We start from the raw sequence: 22542 nt of genomic DNA, 5'->3' as shown, positions 1-22542 counted from the left end.
TGCAGCCATTCAGGCACATCTTCAAACTCCACTTCTAATTCCAGTTCTCTTAGTATTTCCATGACATCTGCAGTTACTTCCTCCACGGCATTCCTGAACCCCTCAAAGCCATCCAGGAGTGTTGGAATCAAGTTCTTTGATACTCTTGTCAATGTTGATATTTTGACCTCCTCCCGTGACTCAAAAATGCTCTTGGCCGGGCGCGGTGGCTCACGCCTGTAATCCTAGCACCCTGGGAGGCCGAGGCGGGTGGATTGCTCAAGGTCAGGAGTTCGAGACCAGCCTGAGCGAGACCCCGTCTCTACTAAAAATAGAAAGACATTATATGGACACCTAAAAATCTATATAGAAAAAATTAGCCGGGCATAGTGGCGCATGCCTGTAGTCCCAGCTACTCGGGAGGCTGAGGCAGTAGGATCGCTTGAGCCCAGGAGTTTGAGGTTGCTGTGAGCTAAGCTGACGCCACGGCACTCACTCTAGCCTGGGCAACAAAGTGAGACTCTGTCTCAACAAAAAAAAAAAAAAAAAAAAATTGCTCTTAATGACAGGTAGAATGGTGAATCCTTTCCAGAAAGTTTTCAATTGACTTTGCCCAGATTTGTCAGAGTACTAATTATTATTTATGGCAACTGAGGCCTTATGCAATCTATTTCTTTAATGTGAGGCTTGAAAGTCACGTTAGTCCTTGATCCATGCCCTACTGAATGGATGTTGTTCTGGTAGGCACGAAAACATTAATCATCTTGCCTGTCTTCATCACAGCTCCTGGGTGACCAGGTGCATTGTCAATGAGCAGTAATATTTTAAAAGGAACTTCTTTTTCTAAGCAGTAGTTCTCCCCAGGAGGTTTAAAATATTCAGTAAACTATGCTGTAAACAGATTCACAGGCAGAGTAGATTTAGCATAAATCTTAAGGGCCCTAGGATCGTGGGAATGGTGAATCAGCAGTGGCTTCAACTTAAAGTCACCAGCGTTAGCCCCTAACAAGAGAGGCAGCCTGTCCTTTGAAGCTTTGAAGCCAGGCACTGACTTCTCCTCTCTAGCTATTAAAGTTCTAGATGGCATCTTCTTCGTGTAACTATGTTTCATGTCCATCGAAAATATGTTGTTTAGTGTACCCCACCCCACCAATATTTCCTACCTTACCCAGGTCTTCTGGATAACTTGCTGCATCTCCTACATCAGCACTTGCTGCTTCACCTTGCACTTTTATCTTGTGGAGACGGCTTCTTTCCTTAAACGCCATGAACCAAACTCTGCTAGCTTCAAACTTTTCTTCTGCTGCTCCTTCACCTCTCTCGGCCCTCATAGATGTTAAGAGAGTCAGGGCCTTGCTCTAGATTAGGCCTTGCCTTAAGGGAATGTTGTGACTGGTTTGATCTTGTGTCCAGACCACTAAAACTTTCTCTATAGCAGAAATAGCACTGTTTTACTTTCTTATCATTCGTGTGTTACTGGAACAGCACTTTTAACTTCCCTCAAAACTTTTCCTTTGCATCCACAACTTGGCCAAATGTTTGGTGCAAGTGGCCTAACTTTCAGCCTGTCTCAGCTTTGAATGTGAACATATTTGTGTATTAATTTAAAGTGAGAGATGTAGGATTCTTCCTTTCACTGGAACACTTAGAGGACATGGTAGGTTACTGATTGGCCAATTTCAATATTGCTGTTTCTCAGGGAATTGGGAGGCCTGAGAGGAGTGAGATAGGTGGGGGAGCAGTCAGAACACAGACAACATTTATTGATTAAGTTTGCCATCTTACATGGCTGTGCTTTGTGGTGCCCCCCCCAACCATAGTAATATCAAAGAACACTGATACCAGATCACCATAGAGTGTCCTTATAAGAAGAGGAGATTAGCACACAGACACACAGGCACAACCACGTGAGGACACAGAAGAGTCTGGACTTGACTCTGAGGATAATGCGGGCCACTGGAGGCGACACGTTCATTGAGGTGTACATGACATACAACAAACCATATTCAAAAGTGTACAAGCTTTGACAGGCATATACACTGGTGGAAACACCTCCACAACCGAGACAGTGAACTTATCAATCATCTCTGAAGTTTCCTTCTGCCCGTCACCCCCAGCCCCTCCCAGTCAACCCTGGTTGTGTCCCCGCCACTGTGAGTTAGTTTGCATGTTCTGCCCGTGTGCGCGAGAGGACTCATGCAGCGTGCGCTCCTGTCCTGTCGAGCTCGTCACTCTGTGGGTCACTTGAGATTGACCATGTTGCCGCGCACGTCAGTGGTTCCTTCATTCCTGCTGCAGGCAGTGTGACAACCCGGGGTGGCCGCAGTGCGCCGTGTCCTTACTTGCTGCAGGACGTCTGGGTTGGTCCCACCTCTTGGCTCTCACAGACAAAGCCCATGTGAACACGCGTTCGAAGTCTCTGTGTGGACATCTGCTCTCAGCTCTCTGAGGCAAACACCTGCGAGCGGAAAGGCTGGGTCACGTGGCATATACACCTGCACCCGCGGATTCAACCAATATGGTATTGAAAATTATCAAAATCCCCCCCAAAATAAAAATAAAAAATAACACAACTTTAAATATACAGTATGACAACTATTTACATAGCACTCACATTGTATTAGGTATTATAAGTTAATCAATGGAGGTTTATCTCTCCGAAGCTGAGGACGTGCCTGGTGGTGAGGGGTGCAGGGGTGGGGGGTGCCAGGGGACATGACGCAGACAAGCGGTGGCTGTTTTTTCCGAAGGGGAAGTTGGAACCTTCAGCACTTCAAAGGCATAAGAGAGAAGGAAAAGGCAGCGGTAGGGCTGCTGATGAAGCAAAGTGGTTACATCCTTGTGAGGCCCAGGAAATCCACATTTTACATAAAACAAGGAAATGTTAGAAGGGAAAAGGGAGGGAAGGAAGCATTAATTATGTGGCTGTTCCTGGTCTGATTCTGTGGGTCTCCAGTTCTGTTACCTATAAACATAAACTTATAATTCATTATTAGTGTGGAATCCAACAGGCTTTACTTTTAGGTGCTGGACATAGATACAATTTGGCATGTCCTTGTTTACGGGAGGTCAGTAAAGAATTTCCTTAATGAATGATTGTGGGGACCAGCTCTTCACAGGTGCCTCAGGCCTTTGCCTTCTCTTTTGCATAAGGAGCTGGGCTGGTGGCTCTCAGATTTTGATCTTCCCTTTACAGTTATGTGCAAATACTGTGCCATTCTATATAAGGGACTCAAAATAGGGATTTTGACATTGGAGAGGAGTCCTGGAACTTTTTTAGAAACTGCCAAAATGTCTCCCAAAGTGCTTGTACTGTTTTACATTTGTACCAGCAGTGGCTGAAAGTCCCATTTCTGCCACATCCTCACCAGCACTTGGTATGGTCAGCCTTTTTAATTTTAGCCCATTAGATCAAACTAAATTTGGCCTGAGAAAGCCTTCATACTCATATACTTGAGTCCTCACTTAGTGAGCTGCAACCTAACTCAGTAAACAAATTGAAAACCTAACTTAGGAATTTGTCTTTGTAACAAATAGCTGAGCCTCAGCCAATCACAGCAGCCGAACTTCAGTCATTCACAGGTGGGCAACTGTTCAGGCTCAATTAAGGCAAATGCCATCTTTTAACCAACTGGTCTGTCTCTGTCCCTCACTGCCATTTTCTGTCTATAAGTGTTATCCAGCCACATGGCAGCCCCAGAGTCTTTCTAAACCTAGTTTGGTTCTGGGCCACCCAATTTGTGAATCATTCTTTGCTCAGTTAAAGTCTATTAAATTTAACTTGTCTACAGTTGTTCTTTTAACAAGCCATTTCAACAGGTGTGCAGTGGTATCTCACTTCGGTTTCAACCTGCATTTTCCTAAAGACTAATGATATTGAGAACATTTTCACATGCTCATTTGCCATGCATATATTTTCTTTGGTGAAGTTTTTTACAGAAAGTTTGGCATTTGTCCCAGAGGCTGCATCAGAAGAATAAGGACAAGTGGTTTAAAGAGAAGGAAAGGGAGGTTTATTAATTTGCCAGCAAGTGAGGAAAAAGCAGACTCCCATTTTAAAGTACCATTTTCGTGTCTATAAGCAGAAATACAGAGCTTTTAAAGGGAGGGTTTTCAGCTTCAGGGTATTGTTTAACTGCAGTTGATGGTTCTGATCCATTGATCACAACTCCAAGGAAGACAATCTCCTGATTTGTGCCTGGACAGTTTCGTTGAGCCATCTCCTGTGGTACAAAGAACAAAGGACACTGCCCTATCCCTCCTGACCAGTGGCCTGAGGCCGGGATGCAGGTTTTAATTCCTAAAAGAGTGGGGGAGGTTTTAAAGAGATGGCTTATAATACATTTTGCCCTCTTCCAGGCTGTTCCCTCTGTTACATATTATCTCCTTAAATCCTTTGCCTATTTTATTTATTTATTTATTTTATTTTTTTTTAGAGACAGGGTCTCACTTTGTCACCCAGGCAGAAGTACAGTGGAGCACACATAGCTCACTGCAGCCTCGAACTCCTGATCTCAAATGATCCTCCTGCCTCAGCCTCCTGAATAGCTGGTACTACAGGCACATTCCACTACACCTGGCTAATTTTTAGATATTTTTGTAGAAATGAGATCTTACGATGTTGCCCAGGTTGTTCACAAACTTCTGGCCTCAAGTAATCCTCCCTCTTTGGCCTCTCAAAATGCTGGGATTACAGGTATGAGCAATTGTACCTGGTCCTTTGCCCATTTTAAAAATTGGATTTATTTTCTTATTATCACATTTTTAGAATTCTTTATGTTCTGGATTACATGTTCTTTGTCAGGTATCAATCTGTGGCTTGTCTTTTCATTCTCTTAAGAGTGTCTTTTGAAGAGAAGTTTTAAATTTTGACGAACTCCAATTTATCAGACTTTTAAAAATGTATCATTCTATCTAATAAATCTTTGCCTAACTCAAGGTCATAGATTTTTTTCCTATTTTTTCTAAAAGTTTTAAACTTTAGGCTTTATATTTACATCTATGATCTATTTTGACTTGATTTTTGTATATGGTGTGAAGTGTGGATCAAGGTCTTAATTTTCTTACATATGGATAGGATATCCCATTGTCACAGTGCCGTTTGTTGAAAAGATTATTCTTTGCCTTGTGCATTTGTTGAAAAGCAGGTGTCCATATGTATGTAGGTCTATTTCTGGCCTCCTTATTCTGTCCCATTGCTGATGCCATTACCATACAATCTTGTTACTCTAGCTTCACAAATAAGTTTTAAAATCAGGTAGTGTAAATCCTCCAACTTTTTCTTTTTCAAAGTTTCTTGAGCTATTATATTCCTGTATGAATTTCAGAATCAGCTTATCAATTTATACCACAAAGCCTTCTGGGAATTTGATTTGGATTCATTGAATCTGTAGATCATTTGGGGGAGAAATGACATTTTAACAACATTGAATCTTCCAACCCATGAAGTCAGCATCTCTGTTTATTTAAGTCTTCTTTAATTTCCCTCTGCAATGTTTTATAGGTCTTTCACATCTATCAGATTTATCCCTAAGTATTTCATACTTTTTGGTGTTATCATAACTGGTAATATTGTATAGATTTTTGAAAGTTGAACCCCTTCATGAATTCCTAGGGCAAATCCCACTTAGTCATGAGATATTATCCTTTTCATATGTTATATTCAATTTGCTAATCTTTTGCTTAGAACTTTTGCATTTATATTCATGAAGGATATTGGGCTCTAGGAGGTTTTTTTCTTTTTCTTTCTTTCTTGTAATGTCTTTGTCATAGAATAAGGACAGACGAATTGTCTGGAAGTTTGTGTAGAATTGGCATTATTTCTCTGTTAAATATCTAGGGGTGTTCCCTAGTGAAGTCTTCCATACCTGGAGTTTTCTTTGTGGGAAGGTTTTTAACTATAAAATAAATGTATTTCACAGATACCAGACTATTTAGGTTATCTATTAATATTTCCTCCGGAGTAAGCTGTGGTAATTTGGATCTTTCAAGTAATTTGTCCATTTCATCTAAGTTGTCAAATTTATTGGCATAAAGGTGTTCATAATATTCCCTTTTAATCCTTTTAATATCTGTATGACTAGTCTATATGTCACCTCTCTCATTTGTGATATTGCTACTTTGTGTCTTCTCTTCTTTCCTGATCAGTCTGGCTAGTGGTTTTCCAGTTTTATTAAGTTTCACCGTACCTGGCCTCTTCATGTATTTTGAAGCTCTGTCATTAGGTATATAATCATCTAGAATTTTATGTTTTCTTGATGAGTTGACCACTTTATCATTAAGAAAATGGCCGGGCGTGGTGGCTCACGCCTGTAATCCTAGCTCTCTGGGAGGCCGAGGTGGGTGGATCGCTTGAGCTCAGGAGTTCGAGACCAGCCTGAGCAAGAGCGAGACCCCGTCTCTACTAAAAATAGAAAGAAATTATATGGACAACTAAAAATCTATATAGAAAAAATTAGCCGGGCATAGTGGCGCATGCCTGTAGTCCCAGCTACTCGGGAGGCTGAGGCAGTAGGATCGCTTAAGCCGAGGAGTCTGAGGTTGCTGTGAGCTAAGCTGATGCCACGGCACTCACTCTAGCCTGGGCAACAAAGTGAGACTCTGTCTCAACAAAAAAAAAAAAAAAAAAGAAATCATCATCTTTTCCCTGATAATGTTTTGCTCTGAAATCTACATTGTTTGATATTAATAAAGTCACTCCAGCTTCCTTTTGATCAATGTTAGGATGGTATATCTTTATCCTTGTACCTTAACCTGTGAACTTATATTTAAAGTATATTGGCTGTAGGCAACATATAGTTGAATTTCGCTGCATTTTAAATCCAATCTGATTGGATTTCTTTTGATTGAAGTGATTAGACCACTTACATAACATTATGAAATGTGGTCACTGATATAGTTAGGTTTAAGTCTGTCCTCTGGCTATTTAATCTTTATTTATCTCATTAGTCTTTGTTTTCCTATGAGCTTGAGTTCTAAACCAAGAGCTCTGTGGCCCTTGGCATCTGTCTGGCTGAGTGCCCTTATGCAGCTATAGCCTGATGTTCACCAGTGGCCACTGTCCCGCCATAATCCATGCTTCTGATGCTTCAGGGCAGGGAGGGGCTGTATGCACTCAATATCCTCACACACTTGTGTCACACCCAGGAAAGGGAGTAGTAGGCTAGTCCTCTCTGTAAGTTTTCTGCCACAATACGTCTGGATTTCGCCCCCATTCCTTTTCTCTCTGTGTATTTGGTATTCACTTAATTTTAAAGTATGTGTGTTCAATTAGAGATACAGTTGTCCTTTGGTATATGTGGGGGGGTTGATTCCAGGATCCCTGCATATACTCAAATCTGTGCATACTCAAGTACTGCAGTTGGCTCTTAGGAACCTGCACATACAAAAGTTGGCCCCTCCATATATGTTGGTTTTGCATCCCGTGAATACTGTAATTTCAATCCGTGTTTGGTTGAAAAAAATCTGCATTAAGTGGACCCTTGTGGTTCAAATACGTGTTGCTCAAGGGTGGACTATAGTTTCCACCTTAGAAATGGATTGCGTGTCAAAATTACTTAATAAGCCATGTGTTGTGGACTACATGCTTGTATTCCCACAAAATTCATATGGTGAATGGTGACGTGATAACCCCCACTGTAAATGTATCTACAGACAGGGCCTTTACAGAAGTAATTAAGGTTAAATGCAATCATAAGAGTGGGGCCCTGATCTAATAAGATTAGTGTCTTTTGTTTTTTTAGGAGACATGGTCTTGCTCGTTCACCCAGGTTAGAGTGCAGTGGTGCGATCATACCTCACTGCAACCTCAAACTCCTGGGCTCAAGCGATCCTCCTGCCTCAGCCTCCCAAGTAGCTGGGACTACAGGTGCACACCATCATGCCTGGCTATTTTATTTTTTGTGAAGACAGGGTCTTGTTATGTTGCTCAGGGTGGTCTCAAACTCCTGCCCTCAAGTGATCCTCCACCTCAACCTCCCAAATTGCTAGGATTACAGGCATGGGCCACCATGCCTGGCCACAGCAATCTTTCTCTGAGCACACAAAGAGGTTGTGTGGGCACAGGAGTGAGAAGGAGGCTGCCTACAACCAAAAGGCCTCAGAATGAAACCTACTTTGCAGGCACCTTGATTTCAAACTTTTCAGCCTCCAAAACTATGAAAAATAAATTTCTGTTGTTTATGTCATCCAGTCTATGGTATTTTGTATGTCAGCCCATACTGACTATGACACCATTTGTTTTCCCAAAGAAACAACATAATATATCAAGGCTGGGCTTCCAGGCTAGTGCACAAAACTATTTATGACTTGGAGATGTACTGGTAATATAGCATAACCTCAGTTACTCAGAATCCTTGGGGAATACTTAAGTTTGTATTGCCAGGTTCTCCCAGGTCATAGAGAATTGACCAGCTCTTTAACAAGATGCACTTTTTAGGAAATTGAAGCTGTTCAGTCTGGAGACGAAGTGCGTATATCACCATGGACACCCTGAAGAGCAACTGGAATACTGGGAGCAGCTAAGAACAAAATGATGGCAGAGAGCTGGGTCTGTGGCTTGGCTGCCTGGGCCCTGCAGGAGGAGCTGGTATGGCCCAGGTGACACTGCCCATGCTGTCCTAGCAGCAGCCTGGGCTGGGGCAGGGTCCTTTCCATCCCAGAAATTCTGTAAGCAGAGCCAACAAGCACCCATCGCAGGCTTCATCTGCCCAAAAGGAGAGTCTGACTTCATCACCACAGTTCATCGTGCACCAGCTGTGCTCAGTGATGACTGTCCTGGAAGGTGCAGAGCTATCAAGGACAAAAGTCTCTGCCATCAGGAAGCTTAAAGTCAAGTGTAACAAATAAGATACACACAAGAACCCTCCATCAGGGGCTGAGATCTCTGGGGGTCTGGTGAGCAGTCCACCCCGACTGCACAACAGAAGCCAGGAAAGGGGAGACCCTCAGGCTAGAGGGTCAAGAAGGGATCCTGGCGGGGCCAGCGTACTATCCTCTGGCAGTGAAGTCTGAAGTCCCACGTGTCTGGTGGGAGAGGCAGGCCACCGAGAGCCTTGGATTCTGAGACAGAAGGATGAGGAATTATGCTGGGGGTTCTGGAGGGCTGCTGGGTATTCCTGAGCAGCAGGTGAGGCTGGGAGAGCACGTGCAGAATCTCTGTGCAGGGTGGGGGCTTGACCGTACCGTCACTCGCCCATCCCCTGTCTGTACTGTCCAACACAGCAACTGAGAGCTGCTTCCACAGGGCTGTTCTCATGTGCAGGGAGGACCCAGCCACTCCCAGGACAGAGTGTGCTGGGCTCAGCTATCGAGTCCGGGAGGAGGGCTGCCCACCGGCTCCTGCTCGGAAGACTGATCCCGGGCAAGCTCTCAGCTGTGTTGTGGTGTGAGCAAGGGGTCAATCTATCCAGCTGTGCCCTCTCAACCTGTCCCCCTCACCCCTGCCAAAACTCACCCCACAGTAAAGGGATCTTGGTGCCACGTGCTGGGGAATTCTGGGAGGAACTGTTTGCCCTCTCAGGTGCTTGCTTCTAAGGGCTCCCACGACCACCTACAAGCCACTCCTGGGTTTCCAAACTTCAGCCATCTGCACTTGCAATTTTAACTATTAGCTCGTGTACTATTTTTTACCACTTTACCAACATTTGCTGCTACTCTACCGCTAATTCTTACCATTAGCACCTGTACTATTAACTTGCTTAAAGTGAATGACTTAAATAAATTTCCTGTTTGAAAAAGGCAAACTGCATTGTTATAGTCAACAGAAAACCAGTAACATAAGCCACAAACAGGTGACAAAAAATCAACAACAAAACCACACATTACTAACATTGTGCTGCACATGGCTCCCACTCAGGCCTGGACGAGGCCTGCTCTGCTTGTCACCCAGAAGAAAGCCAGAGGCCTGAGGCCACCTGCTAGGCCCGCATGGGCAGCCCCTAGGGACACTCCCAAGGGGAGGCAGCGTGGATGTGCCCTGAAGACTCATGTTTAAGACGGGGAGCCTGCACCACTCCATCAGCCAGCTGGATGGGAGATAAATCTCAGAAGCTGAGCATTTTTTCCTGATGGATGTAAGTGGCATTTTGGGATGTGTGTAACAGCATGGCAGCATCTGTAGTCTCCAGCAGTGATGAAGTCTAGGTGCCACTGACATGGTCCGCATCCATCACTGGAGGAAATGCTAAACTGCAGTTAGGGATTAATGAAAATGAAGATGCACTTTTCTCCCTCTGTGATCCACGGACCACACCTCAATTCTACCCCAGACCTCTAGATTCCAGCGTTAAGGCCCCTATTCCTGCTGACCAGGCCAGGGTGTGGGGACTTTACCATTGCATGTTTCCCTGGTGAGGCCACTCAACGGTTTCTCATTTTACATGCTCTGTTTTAGACACCTCCCACCACAGGCGGTGAGCCCTCCAAGGAGCTGGTGGTCCTGTTCTGCCACCCCCATAGCCAGAGGTCTCAGACCCCAGACTGACCGGTGCCTTCCCTGCCAGAGCATTTGAATGTTGAAAGGAGGATCATTTTAGAACTCCGTGGATGCTGGCCCTGTGCCCTGGGGGGCCAATAGTAAGTGCCTTCAGCCTCCAAGGCCATACTACATGGAGCTGTGTGAGCAAAGGCCAGGAGTCACCCAGGGATCCTGAGTCTGTGCAGGCTGGGGTGGTGAGGGCTTGGAGATCGGCCTCCCAGGGTCTGCCGCCTCCAGGGCCCTACAGAGAATGGGGCTGCCCTGGGCATGCCAGGTTCCTGGGAATGTCCCCTACCCCATCACATCCAAGTCACCTGCCTATCTGAGGGCCTCCAGAAAGGAGAAGGAGTTTGAAAATCCAACGTCCTTTCTCCCCCAAAATATTTTTTATTCTTGCATTACATTTGTGTTTCCAATTGTGAATAAAAAATGCTTAGAAAGTGGTTACAAAACAGCATGAACTGGACAGGAGGAGCAGGCTGGCCCTGAGGGTCCTGTCACTTCTCCGCTTTGGCGTCTGGGCGGGGTCAGTCGGGCTTCTCACTTTCAGGATCTGGAAAACAAAACCGCCACAGCCCATTACAGGCCCGCCGCGGCCCTCCCGGGAGCTCCGAACAAGGGTGGACGGGTGAGGTGAGGCCGGGCCAGCTGGGCCCCAGGCACTGCGCAGACAGTGCTGACCTCGGCACAGCCCGCAGCCTCTATCATCCGGGCCAGCCTCCTAGCCTGAACAACTGCCCGAAACACAGACAGCCTCGCAGCTCCTGCACGGCCAGAGGTTCTCGGGAGCCAGCTGTGCTCTGGCACCTGAAACGCAGCCGAGGAGTCTGCTGGTTCTGGGATGAGTGTCCCTCCTCCCTCCACGCAGGAGCACGAAGCCTGATGCTGCAGCTCTGTGGGGAGGTGGCACAGCAGCCAAGGCAGCCGCCCTAGCGAACCCAGCAGGAGACACCTAGACCCTCGGCCTGGTCAGGGTCAGGCCTGCGATGTGCATACAGGAGGAAAAGCCACTTCACTTGAGGCCATCGTGGGGGCCAGGGAGCTGGCCAGGACCATGTGCTGTATCTACACAGGGCAGGTCCTCTCCCCAACTGCCACCTTCCCTAAGGCCCCTGTGCCTGCCAGGAAAGCCAGTGCCTCTCATGTGATCCATGTGACCCCAAGCCCTTCAAGAGTCTGAGAGCCCAACAGGGGAACGCCCGCCTCCTCCAAGCTAGGCCCACCTGGAGCAAAGCAGGTGGTTCCAGGAACCACAGCAAATTATGAAAACTGAGCTTCCTGGGAGACAGCCCCCGCTTGGACAGGGGCAAGACATGCTGTTTCACTGACAATGAAACCCTTTTTTCCACTGTGGGCAGGGCCCACTGCACTGCTAGACGACATTCAGTGCAGAGTGGTTGGAAGTCCAGCCAACAGCCTGACTCAGGCTGGGAGCCAGCAGAGCCCAGCCGTGCCTGGGGGCCAGGCAGCCCCGCTGGATGCCCTGCTCTCGGTCCCCCATGGCTGGTGCAGCCCAGCCTGTCACTCAACACCCCCAGCCCCCTCAGCGCCCCCCTCCAGAGGTGTGGGCAAAGCTGAGCCCAGAACAGGCCGGCTCAGGCCTCTCTGCTCCTGCCCTCCCTGCAAGCCTGGCCAGCTTGGCTTTCACATGGGCAGAGGATAAGAAAAAGATGTTGTTTCACACTGTTTTCGAGCAAAGATGTTTATTTTTCTCCTTCACGTGTACAATCTCTTGGGGATTCCGTGCCACTGACGGTCAGGTACGAGGAAAGGCCTAACAGGCAAGAGGGGAAACGGGCGAGAGCAGCCTCTATTCCACTCAAGAACAGGGCAAGGGGCCCGCTACGGAGAACAGAAATCTCTTACGACAGCATCGTGCCCTGGCAGAAGATTCTGCATAATCACCTAGAAAATTCAATTCTAACTGAATTGATGGAATAATATATTTAAACCAAAATAATTTAGCCAGTTCTAATAAATACAGAAACTGTTCAGTTCACAGCTGGGCAGCCCCAGGCAGCCTGCTTTCCAGCAGGGGGTGGGACACATCTGCCAGAGAAGCCATCCTGGGGCCTTCACCTCCGACTGCTGGGGACGAGTCCCAGCGAACCCCCCAGAACAATCCTGTCCCCCAGCAGACCAGCCTTAGGGGTGGCCAGGAGAGCGGTCTGCGTGCCAGGGCCAGGCAGAGCCACAGGCCTCCATGAAAGTCATGGAACAGGAAGGAAAGCAGGCAGGACAGGACAGTGGGCAGGGCCCCTGATGAAGGCGCTGTACCGTCTCTGCAGGGGGCGCTGGAGTTTCTGCACCCAGCACACCCTAATGGGCGCTCACAACAGCCTGCCAGCTGCGACAGCGTGTTTGCTCACCTAGCGCTTGTAGCCAAACAGAGCTGCTGGCATGCCTTACTGAGACCAACTTCTGCACACATGCCCTGTCCAAGTGTCTGTCATCTCTCAGTCCCTGAACGAGCCCGGAGAGACAGTGTTCCACTGAGGACAAAGCAGGGCTCACCTGGCATCTGAAGTGCTTCAATATTTAAGGTTGCTAATTCATTTTTTTTTAAAGGCATTTACAACAGAAAATCAAGATCAAAATGCAGCTTCTGATTTGTAAACCATTCACATTTCTGCAAATTAAAACAGTAAATAAGGATATGAACGCACAAGCCAATTATAAATGAAATACACCTTTTCAGATAAATGATTTTTTTAACATCTCTTTTCGTCAGGAAACAGAAAAGCTGGAATTCAAGGCACTGTGCTTCTGCAGGGTGATGACAAGGTTCTACCCATCAACTCAAGTACAGGAAGTGGGTGTGAAGACTGTGCGTGGACCCTGGGAACCTAAGAGCGAACGGGTCTGAAGCCACAGAGGAAGCCAGTCGCGCTGCCCACATGCTGTCCCCCTCTTGGCTGAGCACTGTGCCCACACAGGTTGGGGAGGGAGTCAGAGGCCAAACCACAAGGGGCAGGGCAGAAGGCTACGTGATTTGCAGCCGGGGCCCGGGCGTGCTGACGGATGGCGGCCGCCAGAATGAGGGCAGCACTGGCACCTGGGCGGGACTCCAGCTGCCCTGTGTTTCCGGCTGACCCACCTGGGCTTCCCAGGACCCCCAGGACACTGGGGCTGGGAGCAGGCCTCTGAACTGACACAGAGGCCGTGCACAGGGTGGGGCTGGGAGGCTGGAAAGGGCAGTACCTGGTGTGGGCACGGGCAGGGCCGGGGCGGCTCCAGGAATGACTGTGGAGGACAGAGGGCTGGGTGCTGGGGCCAGACGCGGCATCCCCACTCCTGCTTGAGGTGTGGTCATCTATGAGACATAAAGACAAGAAAAAGGTACACTTGGTTGCAATCAGCTGGCCTCCCCTAGTGGTCCCTGGAGTCCCCACAGTTTCTCCACCCTCAGGAGACAGTGGTCCTGGGACCTGCCTCGGATAGACACCCCTAAGGGCTGATACCCAAATGACGGTGCAAGGCAGAAAGCATTGCCCTCCCTTACTTGCTTCCCAAAACTTCGGCCTGGCCACCTTAGGGGCCACACACCTGAGCTGTCCACCAGCCAAAATGGGCCTTGACGCAGGACCTGAGGGGCCTGGCCCCTGAGGGCACACAAGTGGCCCCACACCCCTCCACCCAGCCAACAGGAAGGCCTTCTGCTAGCCTGGGCGGTGCCACTACGGGAGCTGGGAACAGCCCAGGAGCTGGGCAGTGCAGGTGCCCCAGCGCCTGGGCAGAGCCTGAGTGCAGGGGGGCGACAGTAGGGCAGCCCCCACTCTCCAGCCAGCCAAGGGGCGGCAACTGCCGCAAGACCAGCATGGCCCGATCCAGGAACCTGACGAGGCTGCTGCAAGAAAGATCCCAGACCAACAGCCTTTGAATGCCCTCGGCAAGATGCTGGCAACTCAAATCCAGCAACTATAAAAAAGATAAAACATCACAACCAAGTGGGGTTTGCCACAGGAAGGCAAGGCTGCTGTCCCACTGGGAATCACTACACTTCCCTCCACAGACGCAGGGAGGGCGCTCGGCCATTTCCACGCCCCTGCATGGACAGCTTGTTCAGCAGCCAGCAGCCAGAGGGAGCCCCTGCACCTGCAAAGGGCTTCTGCAGAATGGCAGCTAAGCCTCTGCTGTGGGTGAAACAAGTGCTTCCCCAAGGCGGCTCCTCACTTCTAGTCAGCACTTCAAGGGAAGAAGACAAATAAAAGGTACAGACTAGAAAGGGAAAAGGAAAACTGTCCTTATTTGAGGATGATAAGACTATGCATGGAGAAAACCCACAAGAATGGACAAACCAATTGCTAACAGCAAATGAACTAACAGCAAATTTAGCAAGATTGCAGGATACAAGGTACAAAAGCCTACTGTATTTTTATATACTAGCAACATACAACTGGAAAATGAAATTTAAATTTGTAACAGCATTCCAAAACATCAACTACGTAAGAGATAAATTTAAGGAAAGACTTATAACATCTTTACACTGAAGAGAATTAAAAAAGATGTAAATAAATGGAGAGATACCGTGTTCATAGGAACACTCAATATTGTTAAACATGTCCAATTTCACTCAGTTAATCAACTCCCATTAGACTTAATAAACTCTCAGTAGAAATCCCAGTGGGTTATTTTGTAGAAAGTGACAGGCTGTTCCTAAAACATACATGTAAATATTAAGGACCTCCCCTAAATCAAGAAATTATTGAAAAGGATCAACATTGGAGTTGATCCTTTTTTATTTAATATTTGATCCCTACCAAATATTAAATCTACTATAAACCTTCAGCCAATAGGAGAGTAAGGTATTGCCATAAGGATAAAGGCATGGCTAAAGGGAACAAAATAGCAAACTCAGAAATGGACCTACACATATGTGGTCACTTGACCAATATGCAATTCAATGTGGAAAGAAGGTGCTGGAACCACCAGATATGCAGATAGGAAAAAAGACAGATTGGCCTCTACATCAAACTATATACAAAAGTGAATTTGAGATGGCTCACAGGACTGAATCCAATAGCTAAAACTATGACGCTTTTGGGAAAAATAAAATTAAAACTTCTCCCATTTCACTTTTACCATTAAGAAAACAAGCCACAAATTGGTAGAACATGTCCATTATATATATACAAGGAGACTTCAAAAAGTTCATGGAAAATGTGCATTCTGACACCCAAATGCCCATCAATACATGAGTGGATTAGTAAAATGTGGTATATGTATACCATGGAGTATTATTCAGCCATAAGAAATAACGGTGATATAGAATCTCTTATGTTCTCCTGGAAAGAGTTGGAACCCATTCTACTAAGTGAAGTATCCCAAGAATGAAAAAATAAGCACCACATGTACTCACCAGCAAATTAGTTTCCCTGATCATCACCTAAGTGCACGTTTGGGAATAACACCAACTGGGTGTCGGGCAGATGTGGAGGGGGGAGGGGATGGGTATATACCTACATAATGAGTGCAATGAGCACTGTCTGGGGAATGGACACTCTTGAAGCTCTGACTCGGGAGCGGGGGGCAGTGGGGGAGCATGGGCAATATACATAACCTAAACTTTTGTAGCCCCATAATAAGCTGAAATAAAATAAATAAATAAATAAATAAAATATTCAAAGCATTTATCTGTGGATCATGGAAAAAAAATGAAAAGACTATGCATGGATTGCAAAATTTTTTTGCACCAAAATAAACTCCTACTAACTTGTTATAATATGTCTGAACAGGATCTAGTTTGAAGCAGGAAAAAGGATAAGAAATCAGTTTGAAAAGTAACAGGAATTCTGCTGAAGTTGGAGCAAGAACAAAACATCAAATTTATGGTGAAGCTTGGGTGGAAGAATAGTGAAATCAGTGATGCATTATGAAAAGCTGACGGGGACAATGCCCCAAAGAAATCAGAAGTTTACAAATGGATGACTTGTTTTAAGAAGGGACAAGATGATGATGAAGATGCAGCCCATAGTGGCAGACCATGCACGTTAATTTGCGAGGAAAAGTTAATCTGTTTACATCCTCATTGAGGAGGATCAACGATTAACACTAGAAACAATAGCCAGCAGCAGACATCTCAACTTGGTTCCCTGTACACAATTCTGACTGGAAAATTAAGGTTAAGCAAACTTTCCCCTCGATGGATGCCAAAAACCATTGCTCCCAGATTGGCAGCAGACAAGAGCAGAGATTTCAATGGAAATTTTAAACAAGTGGGATCCAGATCCCGAAGTATTTCTTTGAAGAATTGTAACGGGACATAGAACATGTCTTTCTGAGTACGATCTTGAAGACAAAGCATAATCAAAGCAATGGCTCCCAGGAGGTTGAAGTGTCCAGTCAGAGCAAAAGTGGACCAGTCAAGAGCAAAAGTCATGGCAACAATTTTTTGGGTGTTCAAGGCATTTTGCTTCTTGACTTTCTGAAAGGCCAAAGAACAACAAAATCTGTTTATTATGAGAATGATTTGAGAAAGTTAATCCAGGAAAGCTTCACCAGAGAGTCCTTTTCCACCACAACAATGCTCTCGCTCATTTCTCTCATCAAACAAGGACAATTTTGTAAGAGTTTCAATGGGAAATCATTAGGCATCCACCTTACAGTACTCATTCAGCTTCTTCTGACTTATTTTTGTTCCTGATTTAAAAAAAAAACAAAACTATAAATGGCCCCTAATTCGCTTCAGTTAATAATGTAAAAAAGACTGTATTGACAAGTTTCAGTTCCCAGGATGGACCCCTCAATTCTTTAGGGATGGACTAAATGGCTGGTATCATCACTTACAAAAGTGTCTTGAACTTGATGGAGCTTATGTTGAGAAATAAAGTTTGTATTTCTAATTTTTATCTTTTAATTCCATTTTTCCATTTGTAAAGTCCCCTCGTATATGACAAAAGATATTTAATGAACTCCCACAAATCAATGATAAAAAGATAAACAAAATCAACATTTAAATGGCCACTATCCTTGACCAGGAACTGTATAAAAGAGAGATGATAACAATATGAGAAGGTGCTTGAAGACAAATTAAAACAATAATGAGAAACCTACTACTAGGCTTCAAATTCCTTTTGCAAATAAATTTTCAAATACAATATCCTACACCCAATATAAAATAAAGTCTCGAGAAAAGACAAGGTGATATAATGAAAAACTAGGTCAAAAGGAAAACAGGAACTATAAAATATTATGTGAAGGAGATATAAGATTGAGAATTTTGGCAGAGAGTTGGAAACTATAAAAAAGGATACAGCAGATGTGGGGAAAATACAAATTCTTCAACTGAAATATATAATAATCAAAATTAAAAACTCTAAGTAGGTTTAAAAGCAGTTTGGACACAAAGAGAAATTTAGTGACCTAAAATCTGAAGAAAATAAAACAGGAAGGTAAGACCCACTCAAAGGAAAAGATTTAATCAACAGAAACCATCCCTGAGGAAACCGAGACATTGGACTTACTAAACAAAGACTTCAAATCAACTGTCTTAAATGTGCTCAAAGAGCTAAAGGAAACCATAGACAAAGAACTAAAAGAAATCAAGAAAATCATGTGTGAACAAAATGCACATATCAATAGATAGAAACTATAAAAGCGACCAAATAGAAATATAAGGGCTAAAATGTATAATAACTGAAATTTTAAAATCCACTAGAGGGGCTCAAAAGCAGATTTGAGCACTTAAAGAATCAGCAAACCTGAGATATTACAACTGAAATTATCAAGTACGAGGAGCAGAAAAAGAATAAAGAGAAGCGTATAGAGCCTAAAGGATCTGTGGTACATCGTTAAGTGGACCAATACATGCATCATGGGTGCCACGGAACAAGAGAAAGCCCAGAAATAAACTCTAACCTAGATGGAGAAATAATTTTCGACAAGGGTACCAAGACCATTAAACGGGGAAAAGACTGTCTCGTCAATGTCAACAAATTCTGCTAGGAAAACTAGACACCCACATATAAAAAATAAAGGCGGATCTTTACCTTAAACCAAAAATTAACTCAAAATGGACCAAACATCTAAATGTAAAAACCAAAACTATAAAACTTAGAAGAAAACAGAGGGGAAAACTTCATAGCACTAAATTTGGCAATGATTCCTTGGATATGACACCAAAGGCATAGGCAACAAAAGAAAAAAGATAAATTTAAAAACTTTTGTGCATTAAAAGGCACTATCAATAGAGAAAAAGGCAATTAACAGAATGGGAGAAAATATTTGCAAAGCATATGTCTAATAAGGCCTTAATATCCAGAGAATTCCTAAAACTCAACAATAAAAAAATGAACAACCTGATTTAAAAATGGGCAAAAGACTTGAATAAACATTTCTGCAAAGATATGCAAATAGCCAATAAGCACATGAAAAAATGTTCAACATCACTAATCATTAGGGAAATATAAGTCAAAAACCACAAGATCAAAACCACTTCACTTCTGACAGGATGGCTGCTATCAAAAAGCCAGAAAATAAAGTGTCAGCACAGATGTGGAGAAATTGGAACACTTGTGCACTTTCGGTGGGAATGTCAAATGGTATAGGTGCTGTTGAAACCGTATGGTGGTCTCTCAAATAATTAAACACAGAATTACCATACGATCCAGCAATTTTAATCTAAAACGATTAAAAGCAGGGCCTTAAAGAGATATTTGTACATCCATGTTCATAGCAGCATTATTAATAATAGCTAAAACTGGAAGCAACCCAAGTGTCCACTGACAGATGAACAGACAGACAAAATGTGGTACATATATACAATGGAATATTACTCAGCCTTAAAAAGAAAGGGAATTCTCACACGTTATAACATGGTTGATCCTTGAGAACATTATATTAAGTGGAATAAGCCAGTCAGAAAAAGACAAATATTCCATGAGTCCACTCATGAGGTACCTAGAATAGACAAATTCATAGAGATAAAAAGTAGAATGGGGACTGGGGGAGGGGAATGGGGATAGAGTTTCAGTTTTGTAGGATGAAAAGAGTTATGGAGATGGATAGTGGTCACGCTTGCATAATATTTTGAATGCATTTAGTACCACTGAACTGTACACTTGAAATGGTTAAGATGGTAAATTTTATGTGTATTTTACCACAACAAAAAAAAAATTCGGGGAAAAAAAGGAATGAAGTTCTGATACATACTACAACATGGATGTATCCTGAAAACATATCAAATGAAATAAGCCAGTCATAAAAGGACAAATCCTGTATGATTCCAATTCTATGAAGTACCTAGTACGTCACAGAGACAGAACAAAGTTGCCAGGGGCTGGGGGATCAGAGGGATGGGCAGGGGCTGGCACGTTAGTGTTTGGTGTAGACGGAGTTTCAGTTTGGCATGCTGAAAAAGTTCCGTGATGGATGGCGGTGATGGTAGCAAAAAAACGTGAAGGTATTTAATGCCATTGAACTGTACATTTAAAAATGGTTTACATGGTAAATGTTATGTTTTTTATATATGTATATAAATATAACAATAATAAAAAGAATAGTTAAAAAAGACAACCCAAACCCTAAATACTTAATAAGAATCCAAAACATCTGGATAATAGGATTCACTTTACTAATCCCGAATGCCAATGTGACAGGAGCCCAGACAGCAAAGCAGAGACAAGCCTGCCCGCCTCAGTGTGCAGCCCTGCGGGGCCTGGGGCCACATTCAAGATTCTTGACTTCGTCCTAGAATAACGGGGTTCCACGGAGAACGGATGTGGGGAGGCAGAAGGACGGCTATGTGCCCTCAGGAGGGTTCTGCGGCCTTCAGAAAAGAAGTAGGGCGCTTGACCTTGGGGGCAGGGAGGTGAAGAGGGAAAGAAGCGGATTTGCTCCAGCACCCCCCGAACAGCAACAAAGATTGACAACACAGGTCAAGAGCAAGTCCTAGGAAATTTCCAAGAATGGAAAGCACTCCAAGTCTGTTCTCTTATCACAGTGCAGCTAAACTACAACACACCAGTCAAAAGGTCCTTAGAAAATTAACAACTATACTTACTTCAAATCACAATGGAAATTATAAAATATTCTGAAATGAAGGTTAATAGAAATGCTGCACAGCAAAACTTTTGTGATGCAGCTAAAACCATTAGAGGAAATTTTATAGCACTGGATGCCTACATTATAAAAGAAAGGCTAGAAATCAATGAATCACACATCTTAAGAAACTTTCTAGGACAACAAAATCCACCCAAAGACAGAAGGAAAGAAATAATAAAAGGAAGCAATTAATAAAACATACAATAAGGACTATCATCAAAGACAAAATGTGTTCTTTGAAAAGGCTAATGAAACACACACCTCTAAGGAGACAGTAAGGGAGGACGGAGGGAGAGAGACAGAGAGGAAGCAGAAACCACCAGCATTAAGGACGAAAAACAGGACATCACTGTAAATCCTGCAAACTATGGACAATTTTATGGAAATTAATTTGAAAATTTAGAGGAGAGGCACCAATTGCTAGAAAAGCAGAAATTAATACAATTGTCACAAGAAGAAACAAAATCCAAATGGTGTTAAAACTGTAAAAGAAATTGAGTCTATAATAACAATCTTTACCCTCACGGGATGTGTGATACATACAACAAAATGTCAGTTAGAGTGTAGGTAGTGTATATGGGTGTTCACTGCAGAATTTTCAGCTCTTCCGTGTTTGAAATTTTTCAAAGTAAAAGGACACATAGGAAAGTTTCCCACACTAAAAAAAATAAATAATAATAGTACTCCAGCCCAGATGACTTCACCAATGAACTTCACTAAATGTTTAAGACAGAAATAGCACCAATCGTCCACAAACTCCTCCAGAAAGGTGGAAAAGAGGAGATACTCCTTCAACTAGTCCTCATATAAAAACGTGCTATGTGCCAAAACCTATGAGAGCAGATCCCCCTTCTGCCCCGTGTTGGTTTGGGTGAGTGTGAGCTAAAGCCCAAGGCTGGTGTCACTCAGGAATGGTGTACACACCTGCCCCATTCTCCAGCCTGGGGACAGACAGAACTCAGGTGGAGATGGATCTACCTGCCAAGGCAAGGCTGCCCCTGCCAGCTCTGAGCTGCAAGACTAGGGCTGCCCAGGCCTGAGCTCTGGAGTCATAGTCTGGCCCTTTCCTGTCCCTTCCACCTGCCAGCCACAGGGTATGGGCAAATCATGTACCTCCCAATCTATAAAGTGGGAAAGCCTGATTCCTGAGGCTGTGGTGAGAATGAACTCAGATCATGACAGTGAAGAGCTTAACACAATGCCCATCTGTCATGCAGGAGGCTGGTAAATACCACAGGCCACAGCTACCCAACCCTGCCAGCACCCGAGCCCTGCCCTGTGCTCACAGCCCTCACCAGGGGCAGCCCAGCCCACCTGAGCTTCCATGTCGTGCAGCTTCTGCGTCTGCTTCAGCTGGTTCAGCGTGGGCTTCAGCTGCGCGGCCCCCACCGTCTTGCTCGTCCACTCATCCACCAGCTTGTGCAGATCATCCGTGAAGGTGCCTTTCTTGTTGTTGCTGTTGTTCACCTGCGCCTGGACGTGCAGGGTGGGCTGGGGGCCTGGCTCAGGGCCTGGGGCCAGGCTGCTGGTGGAGGACCCTGGGGAGTCACATACAGGCCAGGATTGGTGATGCCACATACTCTCCATGCCCCCGGTGGGCTGGCTGCACTCATTCTTATGTGACAGCCGAGACAATGGTCTCACTTCAGCCAGGCAGCACCTTGCTTCAAGAGGTGGTCTGGATTAAAGGGCCCAGCTGCCTTGTTTTAGACATGGTGGGGCATTTCCATGGGCTGTGGGGAACCAGACTATGCCAGGTGGCTGTCACTATCTCATAAGCCAGGCCAAGGGACTGGACCCTGTGGCAGCTGTCAGGCTCTGCTCAGCATCCACTCTGTGCCCACTGCTGCCCGTCCCCAGACTCACGTGTGAGAGAGCTCAGGAAACTCTTAGCATGGCCAGACACACGTGTACTGTGGCCTAGGGTCGGATTCCTCAGGCTCTCTCTGGCCTCTGCATCCTCAGCTGTGACACGAGGACGCGGGGAGCGGGGTGCTACTCTGTGCAGAGTGCTCAGCACACAGCAGTTACGGCTGGCTTGCCGG

The 22542-nt window shown here is 45.0% G+C and overlaps 1 protein-coding gene across 1 annotated transcript in view; it reads right to left on the bottom strand.

Moving 5' to 3' along the window:
• Positions 1-10947: 10947 nt before the first annotated feature.
• The window catches only part of WNK2 (WNK lysine deficient protein kinase 2), a 123057-nt gene continuing 111462 nt past the window's right edge, over positions 10948-22542 (bottom strand). The window contains exons 27-30 of the mRNA XM_069472094.1: positions 21793-22035; positions 14328-14341; positions 13658-13769; positions 10948-11009 (exon numbers count right to left, since the gene is read on the bottom strand). Coding sequence (XP_069328195.1) covers positions 10984-11009; positions 13658-13769; positions 14328-14341; positions 21793-22035 — 395 coding nt within the window. The 3' untranslated portion in view covers positions 10948-10983. The remainder of the gene's footprint in view (positions 11010-13657; positions 13770-14327; positions 14342-21792; positions 22036-22542) is intronic.

Source organism: Eulemur rufifrons, chromosome 7, assembly GCF_041146395.1.
Source record: "Eulemur rufifrons isolate Redbay chromosome 7, OSU_ERuf_1, whole genome shotgun sequence".
In the NCBI taxonomy this organism is placed as follows: Eukaryota; Metazoa; Chordata; class Mammalia; order Primates; family Lemuridae; genus Eulemur; species Eulemur rufifrons.
This window is presented reverse-complemented; position numbering and strand designations above follow the sequence as displayed.